This window comes from Falco biarmicus, chromosome 3 (genome assembly GCF_023638135.1).
Source record: "Falco biarmicus isolate bFalBia1 chromosome 3, bFalBia1.pri, whole genome shotgun sequence".
Classification (NCBI taxonomy): Eukaryota; Metazoa; Chordata; class Aves; order Falconiformes; family Falconidae; genus Falco; species Falco biarmicus.
In genome coordinates, this window is record NC_079290.1 from 33,798,877 (window position 1) to 33,824,914 (window position 26,038).

Below are 26,038 nucleotides of genomic sequence, written 5' to 3' on the forward strand. Positions count from 1 at the left end.
CCTCATGTGTACAAAAGAAGCCATTTATATAAACAGCTCTTGAGCCAATATATCATCCTAGACCTCAGTAGCGGACTTTTGATCCATTTCTCTCAGATTCCTTTTTCCTACAAAGCAGTTCAGTGCTCACTAAAGCCACATGAATCTTTTCCAGTTCCTTCCAGCCCCAGACTAGTCCATATTAGTCCCTCTGCAGACCTATTTGTCAGTCCCTGCTGCTTTTATTCATTAAGGCTTCTGCACTATTCCCCTGAGACATCAGCTGCCAGACCTCCCAAACTGTTATGATGCATATTGCTTAAATATACAACCTTTGCTTAGAATAAGCATTACTTCTTTGCTGTCACAACCACATGTGTTTTGCAGGCTGAGATAGAGTGAACAGGCACAGAAGAAAGACTAATGATTTCTAAATCGTAATATGCAAAAATGCAAATCTGATAGCTACTGCCATTGTGATTGTACAAGTATGCCATCACATTTTCCTCTTCATGAAGAATTATGTCTATGAAGATTCTTAACTCTAGGAGGAAAATGATGTGAGACCTGTTCTCATAGAAGACTGTTGATCATCCTGCTTTCACAGTAAAGGTCATAGGACTTCCCTGAACTAATTCTGCTTTGAAATAAAGCACATTCATTAGGGAAAAGACAACCCCTACTGATTTTCAACTTGCCAGTGAAAAGAATCTTCTTAAAACTTTGAAACTTGTTCCATTAGGTACTTACCCTTGCAAGACATTTTCCCCACAGATTTTGTTGAGAAGTGAGTTTATGATTGGAGATTTAATTTATTTTGAGAGAGAGAGGTTATTTGCTGAGTGCTATGGTACAGTTCTCAGAATGTGTGGATTGGAGTGAATGGTTGTCAATTTATTGAGGGTGACAGGTGAAATTCAGTGCTGATAAGGTAATGCATACTAGAGGGGATAATTTGAATTTCTCACACACGTTGCAGGTTTCTAAATTAATTGTAGTCACAGAGGGAAGAGACTTGGGCAATGTTTTGGACAGCTCAGCAAAAACAGCTGTGCAGCGTGCTACAAAAGGAAAATGCCAGGACATTTTATAAAAACAGTTATACAAAATCTGTAATATTTTAATATCATTAAGCTAATCTGTTACTATTTTCTTACGTAGTGTTTTTAGGTTCTGACAACTTCATCTCAGGAAGTGATTCATCAGGAAGAGACAGAATTCTAGAAAAGGTTGAGGAGAAATTTGAGTACAGGAATGCCTTTTTATAAGGGTGTGTGTTAATATTGTTTCATTTGAAGTGACTAAGTACAATCGGCCTTAAGAATAAGAATAGCTAAACTGAGTTCTATTTGGCTTTTCAAAATTTAATGCAGATCAGTTGAAGCAGACAGTAAACTTTGAAGTGAAAACTGCTTTTAAAAAAAAAACAGCCTTCAACTGGTGGGGTGAAAATTAATTTACCCTGATATCCAGCTTATTCCATAATTGTCCAATAAGAAGTTTTCACTGAGACAGGAGATGGAGCACCACTGAGACAATCCAGTGTGAAATGTCCCATGTTTAGTCCCATAATTCGTTTTCAATCACTTATCATGATTATATAGAGATAATGACCCTGGCCTGAGTACATACAATCAGTTAAGAGGTTTTGACATTATAAGAACCTTTAGCTTTACTTTGTTTTCAGATCATCTGCAAAACTTAACCAATGCTGAATCAAGACTGCATTTCTGCTCTAGAAAGGAGAAAAGAAAAGGAAGGGGAACTAGAGATCAATTAAATTTTGTGAATCTAAAACCACCACTTGCTAGAGACTCATTTCATTAGGCATACCTCACTTTTTGGCAGCATGGCTATGTGACCTTATCTCATTTCTTACCTATAAAACTGAATGAGGAGAAAACCTGTTTTCCACCTGGCAGCTTTAGGTTCCTAAGCATTACAATGCTGAACTTCATGGAGAAGATACATGACATGCTTCAGTGACCACAGGTACCTTAACAACTAATGGAAAGTTGGCTATAGTTTCTGTTAAGGTAATGTCTTAGCATCTTCAAATCCACTTCTGACAATTAGGTGCTTGGTAACTTTGAAGCTCTGTCCTTCAATAGTTGTAAGGTAGGAGAACATTCTTCAAATAATGTATCAAGTTGCAAACTTTGTCTCCATCACTGCTTCTTCAAACTTTCTGCTACAAATGGAAAGAAAAGAAAGGTTGCTGCCATTCCTTGAGCCTCCATTTACATCCCTGTGCTACAGGTAGCTTTTTCAGCAACAGGATTCCTCACAAATTTCACTCTAGAAACTTCTCATATCCCTGCTCATATCCCTGCTCCTTCTTATAAGATCATCAAAGAGCAGTGTGAGCACATCAAGTACTCCTTTGCAGATTCAAGAAGTCATCTTTGCAACATTTTCTGTTCAGATAATAGCTGTGTTATTAAATCCACTATTAAACTAAAAAAGACTTGAGTCCTTATGATATATTTAAAAAGCTTTTAAATGTAACCCAAGTTAGATTGTTGAGTTAGAAAGCTGTCATTGCTTTAAAAGCTGATCTCATACAGCATTCCAAAATTAAAAGGTAACACTAGGAATTTTTACTTTTTAGTAACATGAAATTCTCATTGTTAAAAAAGGAGGAGTACCTTTATCACTTTCCTCAACTGAATATTCTTTAAATTGGGAGAAAGAAGGAAAATTACTTTTTTGTGGAAAATTGCTTATAGAAAAAAGTATGATGTGACAAGCATGTATTAAAAAAAAATTGAACCTTAGAATAGGTATGATGAAGGTCAACTGCAGAATTTTAAGGTAAGGAGGTGGTGCTTGATAAAAATGGAATTTATAGTGCACATGTTTATCATACAAATATCATCCTTAAACAATGCAGAAGCATACTGTTAGCTTTTACTTGTAGGAAGTCAAAAATATTCCAAGTGTTTAAAATAAGCTCTAGTTTAGCTGTCATGCAGAAAAAAAGAGACAGCAAAATGAGAGTACTACTTCCATGATGTCCACCACCTATTGGAAGATCTCAATTGAAAATGTTTTGTGTGTCTGTTCTGTTCAGGACTACAACAGTGTATCCTGGCCAGTTTATGTGAAGTCAATAATAACATGGATTTTTGTTCATCATACATGGGTCATAGGCAGGAGGGGTTTGGGCTGTTAGCTCCTTAGTTGAAGTTCTAAGGTAACTTAATCTGAGGAGAGCTTAATGTTTGCAAAATGCAGGACTTCATTTGATTCCTAACCCTGGTTTTCTTTTTTTTTTTTCCCTCTCCCCATCCCCCCAGTATAGCAAAATGTACACTGTTCCTTTTTCCTAAGGTTTCTTCCTCCTTCCTGATAGGAGCTGAGAAATCAAATACTCAGTTTGTCTATTAACAATTGTTAACTTGATCACTATACTAAAAGATTTTTTCTTGTTTCTAAGACCAAAACTGAAAAAAACGTGTGATTTTTCTCTTAAGCATATGTACACATATATAGATAAAGAGTTGTAAACACCCTTGGCTTTAATACATGCAAAAGCTGTTCTCATTTGCAGTTTGAAACTGTACAAAAATGTATATATACTTTTGGAAATTTGGACTTAATTGCTGAATAGGATAATACCATCTCTAATTTTGCCTCTAGTTTATGGTAGACCAAGTCTAAAAACCTAATGTTAAACTGAAAACAAATATCAAATAATGTGCTGCTTGGGATACTTAAATATTAGGTTCACAGGATTAGCATACTAATGACATTGCTATGAGAATACAGGACATATTATGTTAATTAATTGCAAATATAATTTCTAAAATGTACTAGGTTACTTGTTTTGCATATCATCCTTCTCAATTGCATGGATGACCATGTCTCTCAGGAGGAAAAAGAAACCAAACAGAAAAGCATACACATGTAGTTTTCCCTTGCTTTTTTTGTGTGCTATTTTGATTTCATTTGCATGTTTGAGATAGAAAAACAATGTCTTTATACAAAAAAGCCCCAAACCTCTATAATGACTGAGCTTTATAAATGTCACCAGTGATGAGTGTAAGGAAAATATTTTCCTTTAGCAACTTATTTTTTTAATATATTTATATGAGTATAGATAAATCCTAATCTGGCTGTTGGTTGATAGAGACACCTGAATGAGTTCTGCCAGGTAGTGAGTGCTCTAAGCATCCATCTGAACCTATGGCTATTGAGAGTATTCAGGAATTCACAGCATAATAAAGTTCTAATTAAGCAAAGCTAAAATTGTTCTATTACATTTTCAAATTGCAGCACACATGACCATAGCCCATAGGGGACCTAATAATTTACCTGCGGTTTGCTTTGAAGCAGTTACTGTGTGTCCCTTTCTGTCTGCAGGAATCACCTTGTCACATCCCTCACTTGCATCAATCCACCACTTGCCTTTCCCCCCTTCTATTTTTGTAATCCTGCCCTTTAACAAAAATAGTTTAGAGGATTAAAAAAAAAAAAAGAAAAGAAAAGAAAGAGAACTGCAGATGTACTGAAATATATGCAGTCTTTCTGCTATTTGCGGAACATTTACAAACAGTTGGCGAGTTAGTGTACTGTGAGCAAAATAGACTTACTTATCAAATGAAGTATGAGGGTTTCTTTATCTTTATGAAAGTAGGAGGCTAACGCAGCTAGCCTGAGTTGATCATATTCTGACACTAATATACACAGAGATGGTTTCAAGGAAAGGGGATGCTTTACTTTAGAATTGTTGTCTTTATTATAGCAGGCAAGAAACCTTTCTCTGCACTTTGTCTTTTTTCTTCACCTTAACATCTACAGCAGGAGTCAATTGAGATAGATTCCATAGTGATTTGAAGCGCGGATAGTTTCTTATCCATACTTAATTCACCTTTTCTTACTACTTAAGATTTGAACTCCATACAGAAAAGTTACTGTATTCACTTATTGCAATCCATGCTGAAGCAGAGTTTATGAAAGGTATGTGATCATTGTTGAAGGTAATTAAAAAAAAAAGAAAGGTAAAAATGTGTAACCAGTAGTGTTGTTACCTCTTCAGTTGTAGGGCGCTGTCTGGCTCCATCACTGTCTGGCTGCATGTGAACCACACATACGAAAGGAAAATAAGACAAGTGTAATTTGCATAAATTATCAGAGAGAATCATTAGAAGCAAGCATGTAAAAATGGAAGTGCTACATTCTGATTGATCCCTGCCCTCCCTGTGGCAGAGTCATCTCCCATGGGCATTTTCTGAAGAAGGGATGGAAATGAAAGTAAGAAACATTAATTACAGATCAATATCCTGTGGAAACTCCTCTACTGGATCAGCATTTTCAAAACTGGGAAGCAAGTCAGAAAATAAAAGAGGATGGTACAGAGGATGAGCTGCTTTCTGTACTGCTTTTTCCTTTTCATCATCACAGCTTCTGATCAGATAGAGTTATTATGTAGCTGATTGCTTACATTGCAAAACAGGGAGAGTGGCTGAATTAAAACGTTACCCTTCTTCCTCCCCACAACTGGATGCATTAATTCTAAGAAATCATACATTTTGGGGATTTTACTTCCTTTCTCTCCATTAGCTTCATGGCCTCCTTGCAGAAGTTACAAGGTTTTTCTTTCAAATGATGTTGTGTGGTAATATTTACTTTTTGTTTGTTTGTTTTCATTCTGCTGTGTGGACCAAATAATTCGGGAAACCACAGTATTGTATCTCTCCCTGGGAAATGACAAACTGATATTCTGTGTAGGTTTTATGTACTTATAAAATCTGTGCTCATCTTCTATCTACAGGTTTCTGCAGACAAACATAAATCAGACTTTTCAAAGAGCTGTTATAGTACTGAAAATATCACAGATCTTTTAGCAACTTGATTGTAAAAAAGAAGGATTTCTAAAATATGGAACGATATCCAGAAAGCAAGCACAGCATCTGATTTTTTAAATTTAAATCTTACATTTTACATCTGAAATATCTGACTTTAAAAAGCAGAAGACAGAAAAAAAAATGTATTTTTAAGTTAAAATTAGGTTTAGTATCAATTTATATTTAAAAACTCTTTTCACCACAGGAGAAAAGCATACTGAGCCATAAAAGCTTATATTGCAAGTAGTAGTGACATTACTGATTGTTGAAAAGGCGTAGAAAGGGAACGAGTAAAAATAACATGTAACAAAATAAAGAAACTGATTCAGTTAAATACTTCCTGTTTCCGCTGAAGGCAATTTTGCTGCTGACTTGAGCATAGACAGTTGTTTTTGTACAAACAGACATTCAAACACTGCTGATGTGCAGGACAGTATGAATTTACGTGCAGTCTCCTCTGTAAAGGTGCTGTAAAAAAAGCTATGAAATACAAACCCACCAAAGATATGTGATGCATTGTTATATTTCTATTATTTTGCTTTAATGCAATTTCAGTTTAATAGATCATATAAAAATATTAATGATATTGATATATACGCAGGAAATATTTGCATATATATTCAATGGATGTGTTTAGGATTCAAGATGTTATGTTTCTTATGTCTGTAAAATGAGAAAAAACTTATTATAATGAAGATAATTAAAGATAAATGATTTAAGTGATTCAAAGGAAAAAAAAATAATTTGGCCATGTCACATTTCCTATAGATGTTTAACTGGCAGTTCATCTACTTCACTGATGTAAACGTAAAACTGCTTAAACTATAGTAGTAAAGTTATTTTTTCTAATGGATTCATGTCAGATAATGGTTTGAATAATCATTTCCCCAAGGGAACTTTGTAGCTTGACCATTTGATTTTATTACAATGGAATACCTTCCCACAAGCCTTTCTAAAGTAGCACAACACCATCTGTTGGTACGTTATGTATTTATGTATTTCATATAGAAATATCTTAGAACAAAGTTTTAGTACATTAAGCAACCTGTTGGGACATATAAAAAAGAGCAGTGCTGATTAATGTATTTTTGGTTGATACACTGTTGATGGGGTTTTGTGTTTGTTTTCTTTTTTTTACGTGACAGCATGTAATTTATAATTCTGCCATAGAAGATATACTAAATAACTGATTTTTTACATTAGTCTTACAGCAGTATACAGTTTCTGTTTGTCCAATGTAGCTGCTGCTAATTTTTACAGTCTGTGAGGAAAAATCCTACATTACTGCTAAATTTTACTGATATGAATGTCTCTCTTTCGAAGTACATCTTTGACTGCTATGATATTCTGGGAGCCTGAAAGTGTATGGGGCCATTTCCAGCTAGTGCCAACTATCTTGAGACTTCGCTGCTTGTAGTATGGTGATGGAAGTAGCGAGGCAGTCCTCATGAATTCATGATGAAATACGTTGCTTTCGTTGTTTAGAATATGTGCGTGAAGGGAGATAGGTCTTTCTCTTGTGGTACCTAAAATAGAAGAAAAAAAAAGTCCAAGCAAGAGCTAAGTTGTAGATCTGAGCAGCAAACTCTATTTCCCTGGTTAGTCTTCAGTTCCCTGTTTGCTTTTAGAAACAGTGAAATAAAAGAAACATTCTGTGCTAAAATACTGCGATGATAATATGCATAGTAAAAATAATGCTGGCAATATATAGATGGATTAGACCAAAATAATCAGCTTGCAGGTGGGGTATTGCAAAGCTATAAGGATCAAAGATGCTAATACCAAGGCAATGACAAGGTGGGGTAATCTGGAGTGTGATGAAAGAGTCATTTTGAACTCTTGCCTTGATACATCACCAAATGATAGTTGCATTTTTGTAGCATTTTGTATGTTCCAAGCCCTGTCAGGATTCTTGCAATGCTGTGTTGAGAAACGTTTGTTAGCATCACTCATTTTTGCTACCACAAAAGCTAGCTGATTTTCCCAGGAACACCTAATGGGCCTGTGGCTCAACCAAGATTGTTCTGACTCGAGCCTCATCATTTCTTTTGATATATGCCATTCACCTTGATCTGGCCAGTCGTGTTCTGGGATCCAGTCACCTGAATGAACACCACAGTTACATACAACAAGCCATAGAAAACAGTAAAAGAAAGAGAAAAAAAATTAGACCCAGCAAAGATTCCAGGTAGGAATACAAATAACCTCTCAGCACATACACTAAGAGGGAGAGAAAGAGGCAAAAAAAAAGTAAAAGATTCAACAAATAAAGTAATTCTTATAGGGACTGGAGGTTATGGAATCTTGTGGGCAATCTCCATACACTGCAATATGATGGTTGTCAAAAAAGTAGACTACAAGTCTTGCAAAATCATAGAATTGTAGAATAGTTTGTGTTGGAAAAGACCTTAAAGATCATCTTGTCTCAGCCCTACTGCCATGCACAGGGACACCTTCCACTAGGCCAAGTTTCTCAAAGTACCATCCAACCAATGTATACCAGAACCCAGACTGCTTAGCTATCAGGCAGAAAGTTATAAAATTTCACCCAAGTTCTTCCTTAGTCTGACATTCATAAATAAAATGTGTTATTGAATAGGTGTTCTAGAAAGAGATCTCTGTGGAGAATTAATTTCCTGGCACTTATTTTCATCTTTGAACATAACTTTTTTTCCTAATTTTGCAACACTCTTCTAGATAGTTTGTTACCGCCAAGACTGTATTTTTTTTCAATGACTGTGGATGACTACTAAGAATTACTCAGTATTTTTTCTATTTTATCTTGTTTAAAAGATTAAATTACTCAACACCCCTTGTACATAGGGGTTTTCAGCCTGTCCTTCCTACAAACTGTTTCTTCATTTCACACATCTGTTTCTGGTGGAGGAGTTGACTCTCATTCTTAGTTTGTTCAGTGCAGCACAATGGGACTCTGTTCCTTCTTATAGCAAACTATCTGACTTCTGCATAAATCACAATAACTAGTGTTCCCATATTCATATATTCTGATTCTCTGTCAGGTTTTTTTTTATTGTTATTATTTTTTTTGATCATGTTAGAAGCAGCGTCAGTGCCTTGTTGACCAAAGTAAGAGGGTCCATAAAACATGTTGGCTGTTTAGGAATGTAAGTATGTAGGCATGTTTTCCCTCCTAAACTCCCGTTCTTCATGTCTTGGAGATCTTGGAATGACACTGGGTACAAGCATGTGAGCTATAATACCAAATGAAGTCTTCCCTTCTCCATGAGGAGAGTGACTGTCTTAAGAAAATCAGTCACTGTAAACATAATTTTCAATGAATGCATGTTTAGCCAAAGTTAGCAGTCTCCTGTTTCAAACCAAAGTTTTGCAGTGACATCAAGAGAACATTCTGTTAGAATTGCTAATTTAAACTGGCCAGCCTCAGGACATATTCCTGTATGGACCTATGCACTTTCTCTGTGTGAGCTAAAGTATACATCCACTTCAGTTTGAGAGTAGCGTATGCAGTAAAAGAGTCTATTGTTTTGTTTGACCATATGAGAATTAGTATGGAGTAATTTTAAAGTAATTGTTACAACAGACTTTGGGTGAAAAAAACTGTAAAAATATAAAGTAGTGACTTACCTGGATTTCTAATCCCTCAGGGACTTTTCTATGCTTTGAGCCAGTATAAGCAGGATTCTATAAGTCTTCAGGATAAGTTTTGGGGCTTTCAGTCTGGAATCACAGAGTTAACACAGAATGGTTGAGGTTGGAAGGGACCTTTGAAGGTCATTTGGTCAAACCTCCTGCTCAAGCAGGGCCACCTAGAGAAGGCTGCCCAGGACCATGTCCAGATGGCTTTTGAGTATCTCCAAGAATGGAGACTCTGCGATGTCTCTGGGCAACCTGTGCCAGTGTTTGACCACCCTCAAGCGAAAAAGTGTTTCCTTATGCTGAAAGGGAACCTCCTGTGTTTCACTTTGTGCTCACTGCCTCTGGTCCCACCACTGAGCACCACTAAAAAGAGCCTGGCTCTATGTTCTCTACTCCTTTCCTTCAGAAATGTGTATATATAGATAAGATAACCCCTGAGCCTCCTCTTCTCTAGGCAGAACAGTCCCAGCTCTCTCAGTCTTTTCTCATAGAAGAAATGCTCCAATCACTTAGTCGTCTTCATGACCTTAGAAGTTTTTTTTTTTCTTTTTCTGAAGCAGTCATGACTTATCTGGCCAGGTTATTCAACACAGCATCCTTATTCCTGCAGAGCACTTCATATTTTCCTAGAAGCGATAGGCATTCTAGTAAGGTGTAGTGACAGTGTCCCCTAACATGTGCTTGTGACTGAGTGTTTACATCTACTAGAACTGTTAGTTTTATTTGTGGAAGTGTTTCCACTGGTCTGGGTTCATGCCAAACTTCTCCCACAATTTCTGTTAGTGACTGGAGAAAATTACCCTGAGCAGCTAACACGTAAGGTTCACATTCTGCAGTCTGTTTTAAATGTGCATATTGCCACAGGGAACAATGAAGGTACGAGGAGTTTCTTTCCAGGGCAAGGATTTGTGTCATAGTTGTTACAGCACTAACCCACTCTCAGTACAGACACACAGCAGTAGTGAATGACCAATGTAACACCTGCCTTTGGAGCTGGGGAGTACCTGATCCCTGTTCCAAGTGTATTTCAGAGCCTGTCAAGCACAGTGTTACATGCAGATCCCACATCTGCCACTTACTGGTAGGTCCTTGAACTCCTTAGACTCTGAGTGTGGTTCAGGTCATTAACCAGGCAGAGACTCTGGCCTTTCGCTGCAGTCTGGATCCTTGCAATGGAGCTACCTCTCTCAGGGGAGAGGAGATCCCTTTAAAAATTGTCTCGGTCACTATACACTTATGTACAGAAATTCCAGGCTCTGTCCCTTCTCTCCTGAGTTCATGTAGGAAGAGACATACAAGATCGTGTGTTGGTAAACCTGGTTTTGTACTGTCTGAGACATGCAATATGAATGTTGCTTCACATCCATTTTGTAGCAGAAATGCATAAAAAGCTGTAAGCATATACATACTAGAACAGTGCAGATGCCTCAACTGATTTTGAACTATCTAGCTGCAGCAACTGAAATCTGTGGGGACCAATTTACCCTCTTCTTTGGCCCACTGTAGACTCAACTCTGCTACTTCCAGTACTGCATCTAAGTATTTATTATGGAGCAGCCTGCAACCTAGACATCCCACAGACTTTTCTGAATTATCAAGTCCTTGTTACAAATTCTGTAATCTGTGATAAAGGTAACCGTTATTAATGTGTCTAAGACTGTGCCAATACCACATCTCAATTGTTTTTTGGTGGGGCTATGTCGTAGTTTAACCCTGTCCGGCAACCAAGCACCACGCAGCTGCTTGCTCACTCCCCCTCACACAGAGAGATGGGGAAGAGAATTGGAAAGGAATGTAAAACTCCAGGGTTGAGATAAGAACAATTTAATAGGTAAAGCAAAAGCCATGCACACAAGCAAAGCAAGGCAAGGAATTCATTCACCACTTCCCATGGGCAGGCAGGTGTTCAGCCATCCCCAGGAAAGCCGGGCTCCATCACACGTAATGGTTACTCAGGAAGACAAACGCCATAATGCCAAATGTCCCCCCGCTCCTTCTTCCCCCAGTTTATATACTCAGCATGACGCCATATGGTATGGAATATCCCTTTGGCTAGCTTGGGTCACTTGTCCTGGCTGTGTCCCCTCCCAGTGTCCTGTGCCCCTCCAGCCCTCTGGGGCATTGCTCTCACATCACAGCCAAAACACAGCACTGTACTAAGAAGAAAATTAACTCAATCCCAGCTGAAACCAGGACAGGTTATCACAGTAATTCCTAAGAAAAGAAGTTGGTCACTTTCTAGTTTAGGTCATTGGAGAACTAAATTTTGCAAGTTGCTATATTGACTTTTTCTTTTTGGCATGTTCATAATAACAGAAAAGATAGTAGCTTGGACTGGAGATGATTCCTTCTATTTAAGATCTTTTCCACCCTGCTATACAATTTCCAAGAAGTGGATTTGTTTTTGGCCATTCCAGACTAATGTATTCTGAACATGCAGGCTCTTTTTTAGATGTCAAGGATTAGTTATCTTAAAATACAACCATAGGTAGCAAACCAATCATAACCATTAATCTGTTATATTATCTATCATAATTCTTGTTCTTATTCTATAGACATTTCTGATAGACTAGGTTAGATTCTTCTGGACTACATGTTGTTGTTACAGGCTTTTTTTTGAAATATTTTTCTTACTAGATAGATACTGTACACTGTATACCTATTCTGTAAATTCACATCAGTTTTTCCTGTTAAAAAGAATAAACATCACCAATGAGGAACTGCTGGTGTTAGAGATAATAAGTAGAAAAACCAGCGGAGATTCCCTGTAATGCCCTATGTAAACACTTCTATCTCTGTCTGGCTGGCTACCAAGTTGTCACTGAAAAGTCAGTATTAGCTGCAATAGTTAGGTTTATAATCAAAATACACCATTGGCCATGATTAATTGACCTAAATGGAAGAATTACCTGGCCATGTGGATACTAATTCTGGAGTTAGCTTGTTTATCCATACCATAGTGAAAACCTTCAACTCTTTGCAAAAGGACATCAAGCACTTGAACTGTTAAATCTTGTGGTGATCAGTGTAAGTTGGATCCTTAAATGTACGCTTTTTGAAAGTATAAATCTCATTAATCACTCAGATTTTTTAAATCATTGTACTTATAGTGTCTTTGGTGGAAGTGTATTAAAAACAAAAGTAAAAGTATTTTGAAATTTTGAAAACTCGTATTTTAACTCGGTACAGATAAAAATTTTGTTTGCATGATAAAATGTAAAAATGGAACAGGAATATCTGAAGAATAATAATATACAGCTACACTACTGAAGGTGTTTATGAAATTGTTTTGGCCGGTGATTTATTAGACTGTGATTTACTAAGCTTTCAGGTTCATAGAAAATAATTGTACTGTAGCTTATACTATGTACTGTTGCTCAGGACCATTAATAATTTGTTGATAAGTTCTCTTAGAGGAACTGTCAAAAAATGAACAATTTTATCTTAGAAAACAGTAAGCTTTCTGAAATTCTGATTATCTTAATAAAAATCTTGCTTAATCTTTGGTGATATATGGATTTTCTTTGTTCTTAGTAACTGGTGTCAACATAATATACTGTTTTCAAGACGACTCTGTCTTCCCAAACCAGCAAAGATGTGAATTAGTGAAGTCCATTGGTGTATTTAATACACTTTAAGTTAGCCCATGCTTTATCCTTTAGAGACAAACATACAACCATGTGACCTAGTGCTATCTATGCCGTAGCCAGATGATCCATATAGCATAGCATTAGTAGCAGTTAAAAACTAAAACAAAAAAATCTCTTCATCATCACAGAGCCCCCCTCAAACCTTAGGCATCTAGTCAATGACATTCAAAATCTAGAAGGTGATATAGCTCATGTGCTGAGCACTTACAGGTGCTGTGGTCTCCTGCAGAAGTGGCAGGCCCGCAACAAATTCCTAGCATCACTACATCTTTCATCACCAATGGATTCTGTTTATCTTTTTTCTTACAATTATGAAAAGAGAAGGTGGAATTATGGTGAAGGAATTTTTCTGCTGGGAAAAATATGTTTAAAGCATGGTTTTGTGATTTTAAAATTTATTGATAAATGGGACATAAGCCTTGAATTTCAGTTTGTGATAAAAAATATTTTAGGGTAATTTTTTTTCTGGGTTTGGGTTTCGTTTTTTTGGGGGGTGGTGCGGGAGTGTGTCTGAGAGTGTGTGTATTCCAAAATGAAGTGTTTTGAGTGTTCTTCTGTATTACTCCTAACACTGCAACTGAACTGCAGTGTTTGTCAATAGGCTAAGAATGGGAACTAACATACACATCTCATGCGAGCAGGTGCTTAGTAAAGATAGATTTTGCCTTCTAGTTTCCTGGAGGTTAATATGGACAATGAAGCAAGATTAAACAAAAGAGTTTTCTTTATTTAAAAAAGAGTAGAAAGAGTGACTCACGTAAGAGAGTTCAAATACATAATAAGCCACTGCAGTGGGGAAAGGAATAATTGGTTCCCCTCACCCGTAGCAGGTAAAACATGTTACAGCCTTACAGTAAGGGAGATTCAACTCTAAGGCAAACTTCACAGCAGTAGGATAGTAAAGAACTATAATAGAGAGGGAAGTAGTGGAACCCATTGTCTTCCAGCTGTGTTTTCCTGTGGCTACCGTGAGAGGTACCATGACTTTCATTTTGCTTCAGGACAAGAAAACCCTGTCTGAAAACTTCACTTGAATTAGCAGTATTTTGTCTTCCTAAACTTTAAAGGAATGGGACATACCACTGATTTTTGAGTCTGTGCAAAAGGTCTCTGTTGGTGTCCCAGACATTACATGTTAGAGGGATCTACTTCACTATTTCCTTGTTCCAAAAAAATTAGTTCCTCAGGATGACAGTGGCTCGCCAGCACTGCATGGTCATTGCTGAAGTGCATCAAGGCAGACACACATCTACTTTCAGTACAGAAGGAGGAGGGAAATTCATGATTTCTTTAATAGGTTGCCTCAAATGTAAGAAAATCATGCTCCTCTGTTCTCCTGCTGTGTCTGCCTCATTCTGTTTCTTTTCCTCTTTGTTCTTTTACCCACATACATATTTTTGACTTCATTTAAAATTAAGCTTCTCTTCCATAGTTCCCAGCATTTGGACTATGCACAACAGAATCTGAGGGATATATTTCAGGTATCTGGCAGACTGAGCCGAAGTCCTTCAAAATTTATTAATAGAAAACTGAGGAATCTGAGGAATGCAACAGGAACCAGATTTGTTGTCTCTTATCTTGTTTCATGATCCTTTCCAACAAGGACAAAACACTAGTAGCATTTAGTAGCACTAGGTTTAGTGATGCTAAATGCTACTAGCTCTCAAGCATTTACCAGTTATTAGTCTTGGAGGTTCATTTGTGTGACTTTTCAAAAAAAAGAAACTTGCTTTCAGGGTGTCACTTGACTTTCTAGTGAGTTGGCTGTGTCTTCTAGTTGCCATTTTGCAGGCTGAGGGAAGACCCAGATGGTCTGATTCCTTTGTTCAATGATAGGAAGCGACTGTATCAGGCATCCTGTGTTTAACTTGTATTTAGGTCTTCCTAGAAGGTGAAAGGCTACACTGATCTCTCCTGCTGTTTCTGAGCCACCTCGTTTCCTTTTCTGTGCCTGCAGTGTCACCCTGCTAGGTTCCAGTTTTTCCTCTGCCCTCCACTTCTCCCATGAGCTGTGCTCCCCAAGCTATTTTTTTCTGTCTGTCTGCTTACAGCTTTTCTGATTCAGATATCTCAAGGTTTAGCTGCTGGGAAATTTGGTTACCTGTAACCCGATACCTCTGTCTCCTGCAGTTATGTCCCAGTGAGGATAGTTTTGAGTGGTGATAGGTGGCCTGACAAGCCTGCCAAGCAATTTTGTGTGCCCTTAGCACCTGAAAGAGATTCATGAAAAACCCTGCTTTATGTCTATATACCGAATTCATGCTGAGAAGGTGGCAAGACAGTGGAATCATCTTAGGCAATAGTGACACGCTGCTCAAAAGTATTTTCCTTCCTGACTGACCCCATTTGTTTTAATATCACTTATTTGAGAAGACGAATCTCAAAATAACCTAATTCGTAAATATTCTTGTTGTAAATATTAATTCAAAGTGACTCTACATGCCACATTGAAATCAACCCACTCTGTCTGAAACTTATTTCTTACTTCCATGGTCTTGTTTCCACATATTGCATTGCTCTTGCCAACCTTCCAGCTTCAGCTGGACTTTCAGAGCTATCTTCCAATAATGGAAGGAAACCCAGACTTCCTGTGCAAAGCAACATGTAAACTAAATTATTTGTGTGATAACCCAAAACTAGCACAAACTTAGTGTTCACAAGTTCACTCTTGAAGCTGAAAATGCAAGAAGTCAGGAGTGTGTAAAGGTGGATGTAGATACTTATTGTAGCAATTAATTAATATTGAAAATAAAATCATCTTCCTAAATATTAAACAAAATTTTGCTCTTTTTATGAATGGCTTCTGTATATAGAGATAGTGTGGAGGTGAAAGAGGTTAGGCTGAGTCTTAATCCTGTCTGTACTGTATCTCCCTGTTGTGTGGAGCTCACAAATGTTGTTGAGATTTTGTCTGAACTTCACTATGGGAAGGTAAACCTGTTTATTTTAGAATTATCTGAACTTGTAACCTGGAGGTTTCCCCTATCTTTATTGCCAGTTTGATCTTTTATTTACACCGAGCCAATGCTATAATACATATTCAGTGTTAGTAAAATGAACCGTAGCAATGAGTTAATCCACCTTGAGATTCTTCACTGGATCTGTAAGAGAGGAGTGCACTACCAACATGGTTAACCCGCCACACAACTGAATTGGGTGGACTGTGCAGGCTAAACTTCAGGCTGAAAGTTGCAGGCTCCACAGTTTGGTGTTAGGCTGTGTATAAACCGTGTGTATAAACAGATAAAAACCCCTGGAAGTGTTGTATGAAGCAGACAGCCCACAGCATACTGTAAGGCGAGAGTGGGTGGGTAGCATTCATTAATGTAATGATTCAGAACCCATGAACTGGGATGTGATGCGTTTGAAAGAGGTGGCTGAACCATTTTTTTATTTCTTTATTGTTTATTTACCCATTCATTTTTTTTTAAAGAACAGAAAATCAGATTTATGGGGTCACGGGTATTTTGTTACTGGGGAGAAAGTTGCTGCAGCAGTACCATTTAGTGTATCTTGTAGATTGGCAATATATGCACCTTTCATTCATGTGAGTAGTTCCAGTCCTTAGATGAGAAGCTGAGACATTTTTAAAGATGAATCAGTGAGCTCATTGCCTCAGAAGTCCTACACTATGTTTTGTATAGGCTAGATTTGCAGAATGTTTAGAAACATTAAGAAACCGCAGCTACTTGTTTATAAAACATTTCCTGAAGAGGACAGCATGTTTCAGAGGATTTTTCCAGGTGTTCTTAAGATAACTGGCTTTAAAACGTAAAGCTTTCAGTTATTTGGACAGTGCCTTCTCCCTCTCACTTCTGCACAATTAGGAGCATAAACAGTTGGCACTAAACCATCTTGATTTAAAAAGGAAGATCCTCTTATCAGACAGTTTCCTGTAAGTGGGGACAGACTCCTACTTCACTGTCTGCTGGCCACCTGCTTTGCTTATAAGTAGGCGGTTTTGATATTCTTCTAGAAAAGCTGAATATCTCCCCACCCTCTCTTTTAGATCTTTTGAGAGGTGATAATAGTATAGTGTAACTGTGAGAGCTATCGCAGATTCATTATTGTAGTTGGTGAATATTATTATGGACCCGGTGGACAGTCAATTATATGTGGCATATATTATAGATTTTACGCTTTGTCTGCTTTTTAAAAATTTCTTGAAGTGCCTAGATCTAGGGTTAGGTGCTTCATTTGTAACTTCAAATAAATACATACATTAAATAAATAATTGAAGCAGGCAGATTCAGATAGTAAACAGGTCTGGTTTCTGGGTAGAAAACACTGTAAATCTTAAAAGAGCAAATCTTTAATAAAGGAGATGACATAAAATCTCCCCAAAATTTCTTCTTTGCCCCCCAAAAAACCCAACCACCCCCCAAACTTACAGGATTTATGCTTGGCAAATTAGAAACTTTGTTATATGTGGTACAAAATTAATTATTTACTAGGGAGCATTTTCTTTACCTCTAATTTCTATTTAATAGCCACTGCACTTGTCATTGCAGGTATGGTTACAAAAGTATGGCTACCTTCCACCAACTGACCCCCGAATGTCGGTGTTGCGCTCTGCAGAAACCATGCAATCAGCTATAGCTGCCATGCAGCAGTTCTATGGCATTAATATGACAGGAAAAGTGGACAGGAACACAATTGAGTAAGTAACCGGTACTGAACTGCTCTTGACTTTTCTGTTTCAATCAGGGTAAAATAGAAATGGAAAAAATTGTGTAACACGTGAAGCAGGGTGACTGGGATATCCAAATAGTGTTGCAGCTTCAGATGGGGAGTTAAAATGTTTCTCTCTTTCCTTGCCTTTTTTTCCTCTTTTTTTTTCCATTTCCCCCCCACCCCCCCTGTTTTTTTCCACCCTTTTCTTCTGTATTTCATGGTAGCAGGTAGTCGCTTGCCTAACTGCTCTCTGCCTTTGGGCATGTGACTATAAAGAAAATGTTTCAGGGTTACTTAAAGAAAGGGCCAAAAGATTATCAGTGTGGAAGTGGAGAAACCTGCTTAAAATTGGCAAGAATTCATGAAATGTTTCACAGTCAAAAGAGTCTTTTCTTACTGGAAAATAAAAAGTGTAAATTTCCTTATCCTCAGTGAAAACATTCCCCTGGCCCATTCATTTAATGGTTTCCAGTAACAAAAGACCAAGTGTGGTCATTTTAACATGCAGTGAAATTGGGTTAGTTTTGCATGCTGTTTGCAATTCTGAAGTCGTGCAAGGCCAGCAGTGTCTGATTTTACTGACAGACTGAACACAGAACAACTTTGTGAAACAGAGCTATTACAGGACACTTCAAACAACTCTTTACTATGCCAAGTTTTTAAAATGTGCCAGTAAAAAGTAGTAGCCAGAGTATCAGTACACAATAAAGAAAATGTATCTGGGATTAAGACAACAGGACTAGGGCAGCGATTGTCCCCCTGTACTCAGCACTGGTGTGCTCTGCACCTTGAATTCTGTCTTCAGGTTTGGGCCCCTCACTTCAAGAGGGACATCAAGGTGCTGGAGCGTGTCCAGAGAAGGGAAATGGAGCTGGTGAAGGGGCTGGAGCACAGGTCTTGTGAGGAGCAGCTGAGGGAACTGGGGCTGTTCAGCCTGGACAAGACGAGGCTCAGGGGAGACCTTGTTGCTCTCTACAACTACCTGAAAGGAGCTTGTAGGCAGGTGGGGGTCGGTCTCTTCTCCCAAGTAACAAATCATGAAACAAGAAGAAATGGCCTCAGATTGCACCAGGGAAGGTTTATATTGATAATAGGAAAAATTCCTTCACTGAAAGTGTGTTCAAGCACTGGAACAGGCTGCCCAGGGAGGTGGTGGAGTCACCATCCCTGGAGGTATTTAAAAGACGTGTAGATGTGGTGCTTATGGCCATGGTTTAGTGGTGGACTTGGCAGTGCTGGGTTAACAGTTGGACTTGATGATCTCAAAGGCCTTTTCCAACCTAAACAATTCTATGATTCTAAGATTTGAAGTGTTTGTTGGACTCATTCCGGCTAAAATGCAATAAAGATTATCTTATAATTTTAGAAAGTTACTTTGCTTGAAAAGCAAACAATAACAAAATAGTACTGTCACTATATATATATCTCCAACATTTATTTCATTGAAATATGTTTCTATTATTTCTCTAAAATTTTTTTGGGGGGGAGAGTAGGAGGGAATCTTCCTTCATTTCCCATTTATGACTCCCAACCCAATGTGTCATCTTTCATTATTCTTTTCTGGTAAAGTAGCTGATACGAATGATTTTTCTATCATTTAGAGTTTAGGGAAGAGACTACTCAAAACGCTGGCAGGATTGGAAAAATCATTTTATTCTACTGGCACATGCATTATTGCATTCAGAAACAACAAAGCAAAGCAGATTTTGGGGCTGCCTGAAGGGGAGGTGATTTGATCACGCATCCCTCAGTTCAGGAATTTAAAGGACCTTAGAACGTGCAGTGCAATAGCAGTAAATGCCTTGTGAGAGAAACATGTTCAAAAATTAAGTTTATGATCCAATCTGCAGGTTGGGGAGACTGGGCTCTTTATACAGTTTCAGTGACTTATCCTTAAGGGGAGAGTACTGCTGTACCAGTAACTAGTAGCCTTTTAAAGACACTAAAGAATTAGTGGCAGGTTTGTAAGAGGAAATATATTTTACTAAAAGAAAAACAGTCTGTTCACAGCTGTACAGAGAGGACAGAAAGTGGTCACCTAAGGAAAAGCAGAGGCCATCTCTTAATTTAGGGTATCAGCTAGCATCAGGGTTTTTTTGAAAAAAAACCACCCACAAACCAAACCAATACTTTAATTGCAATAGAAAGTGGTTCATGTTTGCTAAACTGGGCTTGTTGGCCAGCATGTTGACACAATTGTCTTCACTTCTGCTATATAAAATACAAAGGAATCCATCTATGTAGCAGTCCAAAACATTAATTTTGCCATGTGGTGCGTAGTGAGTCTTCCAAACCTTTTGATGCATGATTTTCTTCTACACAGAAATATGTGTTAGAGCATGACAATTCTTAGGTACATATAAATCATTCTGGATGAATTCTGCATTTACTTACATATTTGGAGTTGCATTAACTTGAGTCAAGTTGGGAACAGAACTGTTTCATAAAGACTTGTCACATTTGCATTGATGTTGAGAAAAAAAACCAACCCAAAACTCATTAAACTAAACTGTGTCCTCAAGTTACCATCAATTAGCACCACTTTCTTGGAATATATGACTATATAACAAGGGATTATTTTTTTCCTTCAGTTATTCAGTTATGGCAGTATTTTGTAAATGTTTGAAATAATTTTCCCTTTCATCCATGCAGGAAGTATATATACTCTCTTTGGGCTGGAATATGTGAGGGTTTATCATTTGGTTTTTTTCTGGGATTAATATGTTATAATCACACACAATGCTCGGATTACAAAATAAAGAATACAGCAGGAACCTCATAAAAACAATATGTTAATCATCCTGCGTGTGAGGATTTACCTGCTTCTCTAACATGTCTTGAAAAGAGATTAAGCTGTGCCTTTTCGTCTTCAGAAGGACAAACATTCAAAAGAAGTTATAGTAGTAACTTGATAGGATCCAACTTTGGGGATATTAACAGAGAAGTAATGTCCTGCAGCTTCATCATCAAACGTCTGACAGGATTTTCTTGCTCTGGAAAAAATATAATCCCTCAATGATATTTTCATATGCATAAATATGAACACTGTTCATCTTCCCCCTACTACTCAACATTCACTTGATTTTGCTGTATTTTTTAATTTGTTCCCAAGTGGCTTGAAAAGCATGATGCATGCTTATTGCTGGCAGTAAGGAAAAGTGAGTGATAGAAAGAGACATCATTATAATGGCATGAAAATATGAGGGACATTCTGAATACAAGTGTGATAACAAAGGCAAACCCAATGAAAATACTGTCTGACATTTGCATGGGATGCCACAGTATTTTCTGTGATTCATTGATATATTTCCAAACACAGTCAATGATACCTTAAAAAGGAGACTTCTGAAAATGGACCCACTGCTGGCATCCTGTTCTTTCACACCTCTAAACCAAATATATTAAGTAGAAAAAGACTACTTGTTGTCTTTTCTCAAAAGTGCTACACATTTTTCTTTTTCCAAAACATGTTTTGCAGTTTAAAGAGGTGTATCACAAACTTCTTTGTATACAGGTAAAATAGTTGTGTATAGGATGCTGACAAAATCTATGCAATAGTAACAAAACATTCATTTTATTTTAATGTCATTCTTTATAAATAAATGGCAGATGTACTTCTTTTAATGCTCAGATGAGCTTCTAACCCAAGTTTACTTCAAGGTTCATAATTAAACTGTAATAATCTCTGCTTTTTATATATTAATTATCAGTCACAGAGTAAGAGTGAACAGTAAATTTTGAGCTGTTGAAATCGACTCAGTGGTCCTTTTATTAGTAATGTTTTTGTACAAGAGCTATAGCTAAGGTCTTGTACCCTCAGCAAACATTCAATGAGAAGCCTTGCAGACAAGTCATCATCAGTAAGGGCTGAAATACAGTATCTTATATCCCTCTTTGACAGTTTCCTGTTGCTTAGAGGGGTCTCGATGAAATCCTGTAATAGTGGGAGTACAGTAAGGAGGAGTAAAGATGTTTAGAAAACATATCTATCTCTCCTCACAAGAAGTTTAAGAGTACTAGTCAGTAGTTTTCTTAAATAAATATCTGTAGTTTTTCCAGCCACTAAGTCAAGTTGGACTCTCCCTTCTGTTTTCCTTTTTTGCTATAACTCTGTCAAAAGGAAAACCAACCCCCCAAAAAACAACAGAACCAACAAAAACTTTATTCAGCCTAAGCAGATTTTTTCAATTAGGGATAAACAAGGTGGGGAGTTTAACTAAAGGTAGGGGGTTTTAATGTTTTGACTCCATGTTGGACCAAAACTTTTTCCTGAAGGCTTAAAAAAATGAGTAGAAAGAAGTAGATTCTTCCTCTTAACCCCCAAAGAAGAAAACATGGTTAGGCAACTGGCTTTAGTTACGAGAACTTCAGTTTCAGCTCTGTCTCTGCTGGAAAAGCATTACAGCTTTGCTGCTTATTTTTATTTGAATCTTTTCACATTTTCTGTGAGTCTAAACTCTTTTAATTCTCTTGACATATATAGCTCCTCAAGATCCAAACTAATGGAGCTAAGAGAGGAATATGATGTGGCATAGTCTAAAAACAGAGTTTGTTAGTCACAATTAAGCCTCTTTATTGAATACTGATAAAATATTAATTTTGAGGGGCTGCTACATAAAGGATTTCTACAAGTTCAGAAACAGATGAAAGAAAGGCAAAGTCATTACCGTTTTAAAACAAAAAAACAATTATTTTAAAAAAAGTATTTAAAAACCCACAAGCAATCAAGAACATGTAAGACCTTGATCATAATATGTTAAAAGCAGCTATATTTGGAACAAAATAGAAATGAATGTTTTATTTGTCAATTCCCCCCAGATGGAAGACCATATTACACACTAAGTATCCCCAAATGTCATGAACATTAATGATTACTAGACAGAATTCTTCCTCCCAGTCAGCGTTAAGAACAATTACTGTTTCAAAAATTTTTATAACATTTAAAATCAAAAAGGAAAATTTATGTGCCAGAACTTGTCAACAGTTTGCCTCATTTCTGTGCTAGAAAATACCAAACTCCAATACTAATAATGTAATTTGTTTAAAATTCTGACTGCTAAACTTAGCTCAGCTAAGATCTAGGTGATGGATTTGGTGATACTCCAACTCTTCAGCTGCTGATTGCATCTTCCCTTAAATTTTACATGAAGATAATTTCCTGAAAGCTAGTGAACCACTTGTGCAAATGCTTACATTTGATTTACATTGGTATATATATTGTGCGTGAGCCACAGTCCTAGTCCTCATGTAAGAATAGCAGGAACATTAGCGGGCCAGACAGCGTGACAACATGCAACATCCCCAGCCCATCCAAACCAATAAGGATACAAGCATCATGTTCTTCAAAATCAATGCAAGAACAAATTGTGACTGCTTGAATTTCATAACGTGTTATTTTGGGCTACGTTTTGTTTTGCTAAAAATTTAAAAGTAGTCCTAGTAAAATAATACAATGTTGGATTTTGGATCCATGCTACCTACTGGTTTTGACATTTTATATTAAATCTTAAGTAGAAAACATTTACGCTAACATTATTTTCTGTAAGACTATCAAACCTTTGACATAACTTGAAAGATTGTTTCAATAACAGCTCTGAAGATTAATTTTTAAATGCTCAGCTTGGAATATCTACCCTTATCTGCCCCTGGCTTCCAGTGAGCAAACCCTGCGATTAAAATAAGTGTCTTTATCAGTTAAGCTAAGTAACTTTTTTTTTGGGGGGAGGCCTAATTCAATTGATTTAAAGTCATTGTCCATGAAACAATACAACTAGAATTGATACATTTTTGTACAGTGTTTCTAACACAATACAATAATTATTTGGTTTTGCTTTATTCCTTGCCTTTCTTTTGATGTAGTGATATCACCTTAAGGTGAGAACACTGATCTTTTGTTATTTATATGTCTTTTTCTGCAATGTGTGTGTGCAGTTTCAACGGCATAATTTAGAGGTACCCTGTCACTAAAACGCTTGGTAACTGCATGCTGATCTAACATGTACTGTGAAAAAGTATTATTGACTATGTGTCTAAAACTTTCTGAGATCTGAGCCAATTTTAATCTCAGCTGCTGAATTGTAAATATGATCTCATTTTACTAAGAAGAAAAGAACTGCTCTTTGTTCTGTAACTTAAGATCTACTTCTTTCCTTAATTTTATTTTATTATTGGAGCAAATTAAACTTTTCAATAATATTTCATCCCAGAAATTGCTAACATCAACTTTGTTGCATTGAGACTTCTTTTAAAAAGACAGAAGAACCTGAAGTGAAGTTGCAAGGTATTTCAGCAAATACTGGTGGATAACGCTTTATAGATTTTGCAGCATTGTCTTTGCAGACACAAGGGAAAAAAAGATTGTTTTCCTTGCAAATACAAATAATAATCAGCTGGTTTATGTAGCACACATATTTTGTAATTATTCTATCCAGAAATAAGCGCAAATCATTCTGTGTTTCTTATTTGAAACAGGTAACTATGAACTCAGCGTTTTCAGTTGAGGCAAATTCTAAAGTTTGGGCTTCCCCACTTTTACTACTTGATGGATTTGTCACCCATCAAAGTTTTTGCAGGCACTTCTGTAGTCTTTATCAGTGCAAGTGGGGTGCAGTGCCATCTCAGTGATATCATTAAAATTTTGTATTTTCCTACATGCTGGTGATCTTAACTCCTACTTACGTAATTAAACAATAGTTTACTATATATCCATAGCTACAGGATACATGAAATAAGTCTGGCTGTACTTTTAAACCTCTTCACACAGGTTTATGAAAATGAGCGTGGCTTATTTTGTCTGGATTAGCCCACCTCTAAAAAATCATTCAGCATGCATTATGTTATGTCTTGTATAAGTAGGTATAAAACTTAAAATGTATATCTCATTCCTTGAGTATGGAACGGAAAAATCAGTGATTTCATTTTACCAGGACATGTAGTGGTAGGACAAGGGGTAATAGCTTTAAGGTGACAGAGCATAGATTTAGATTAGATATTAGGAATAAATTCTTGACTGGGAGGGTGGTGAGCCCCTGGCACAGGGTTCCCAGAGCAGCTGTGGATGCCCCATCCCTGGAAGTGCTCCAGGCCAGGCTGGTTGGGGCTTTTGGGCAGCCTGGTCTGGTGGGAGGTGTCCCTGCCCATGGCAGGGGGGTTGGAACTATGTGATCTTTAAGGTCCCTTCCAACCCAAACCATTCTATGACTCAATGATTTTATGATCTATTGGATTGTATAGGTTTTTTATATAGACACACTACTCCTTTGCCCTGCAAATACTGCATGTTTCCTTTTGGACAAAGCAAGATAATTTTCTTCATTTTTCATATATTTAACTAAGACTGTCTGCTGGAAAAGATGAAGGATGGTTGGCTGCTTGGGTTTTGGAGCTGTTGTTACCTGTGCATGTTTTGAAAGGAGTCTTTTGATCTAAGATGACATTTCAAGTGACTTTTCTGTTACCCAGTCATACATACATAAAGCTTGTGTGTGTATACGTATTTATAAAACAACGCTTAAATGACAGTTTAATGGTCAGAAATTCATTTGTGTGAGCCTGTATATAAAACAATGCTTAAATGCCAGTTTAATGGTTAGAAATTCATTCATGCAAGCCTGTATATGGGGTATGACTATTCTTGTGGTAAATACCATCGGAAAACTATAGCTTTTCCATCAGTAATTATTTGGCATGATAGAAATAAAATCAAATGAACTGGAAAAGTAACAGAAAAGATTTTTCTTTTACTTGTGCAGTGAATGTCTTAATCTTACTGTCTTCCTGATGGCAAATTGCAGCTATTCAGCTCATATAAAATAATAACTTCAGCTGAGTATTATTCACTTTTACTCAGGCTAAATAACTCCTTACACTACAAGTGAGAAACAGTTTGCTGATACTGCTGTTGATTTTTTTGTTGCTTTTGAATTAGATATCATCCTAATTTTTATATATTTGGGATGCTGACAATTTTTTTAAAATATTGGAATATATTGAAATACTGAAAGCCACTGTAAAAACCGAGCACTTCTGTAGAAAGCCTGGTGCTCCTGCAATGGTAATTTTGCTCCTGTTTGCTTTAGACCTTTTCAGCTTGATTTTGTGCAGAGTTTTAAATAGTTGTAAACAGTACTCGAGTTAAATATCTCTGCTTGGAGCTTACAGTTGCAATGAGATACTCTTCATTGTGTGAACAGACAGTAAGATAGAAAAACTTGATAGTATCATAAAGTTAGCAGTTCCAGTACCTCAAATCAAAAAAAAAATATTCTG

General features: G+C 37.0%; 1 protein-coding gene across 2 annotated transcripts in view; it reads left to right on the forward strand.

Annotated features, from left to right (window-relative positions):
- MMP16 (matrix metallopeptidase 16) overlaps positions 1-26,038 on the forward strand; it is a 194,117-nt gene that overhangs the window by 75,320 nt on the left and 92,759 nt on the right. Inside the window, exon 2 of one of the 2 annotated variants that reach the window (XM_056330637.1) lies at positions 17,608-17,756. The exons of the other annotated variant lie outside the window; for it this stretch is intronic. Within the exon in view, the coding sequence (XP_056186612.1) occupies positions 17,608-17,756 (149 nt within the window). The remainder of the gene's footprint in view (positions 1-17,607; positions 17,757-26,038) is intronic. 2 annotated transcript variants of the gene reach the window in all.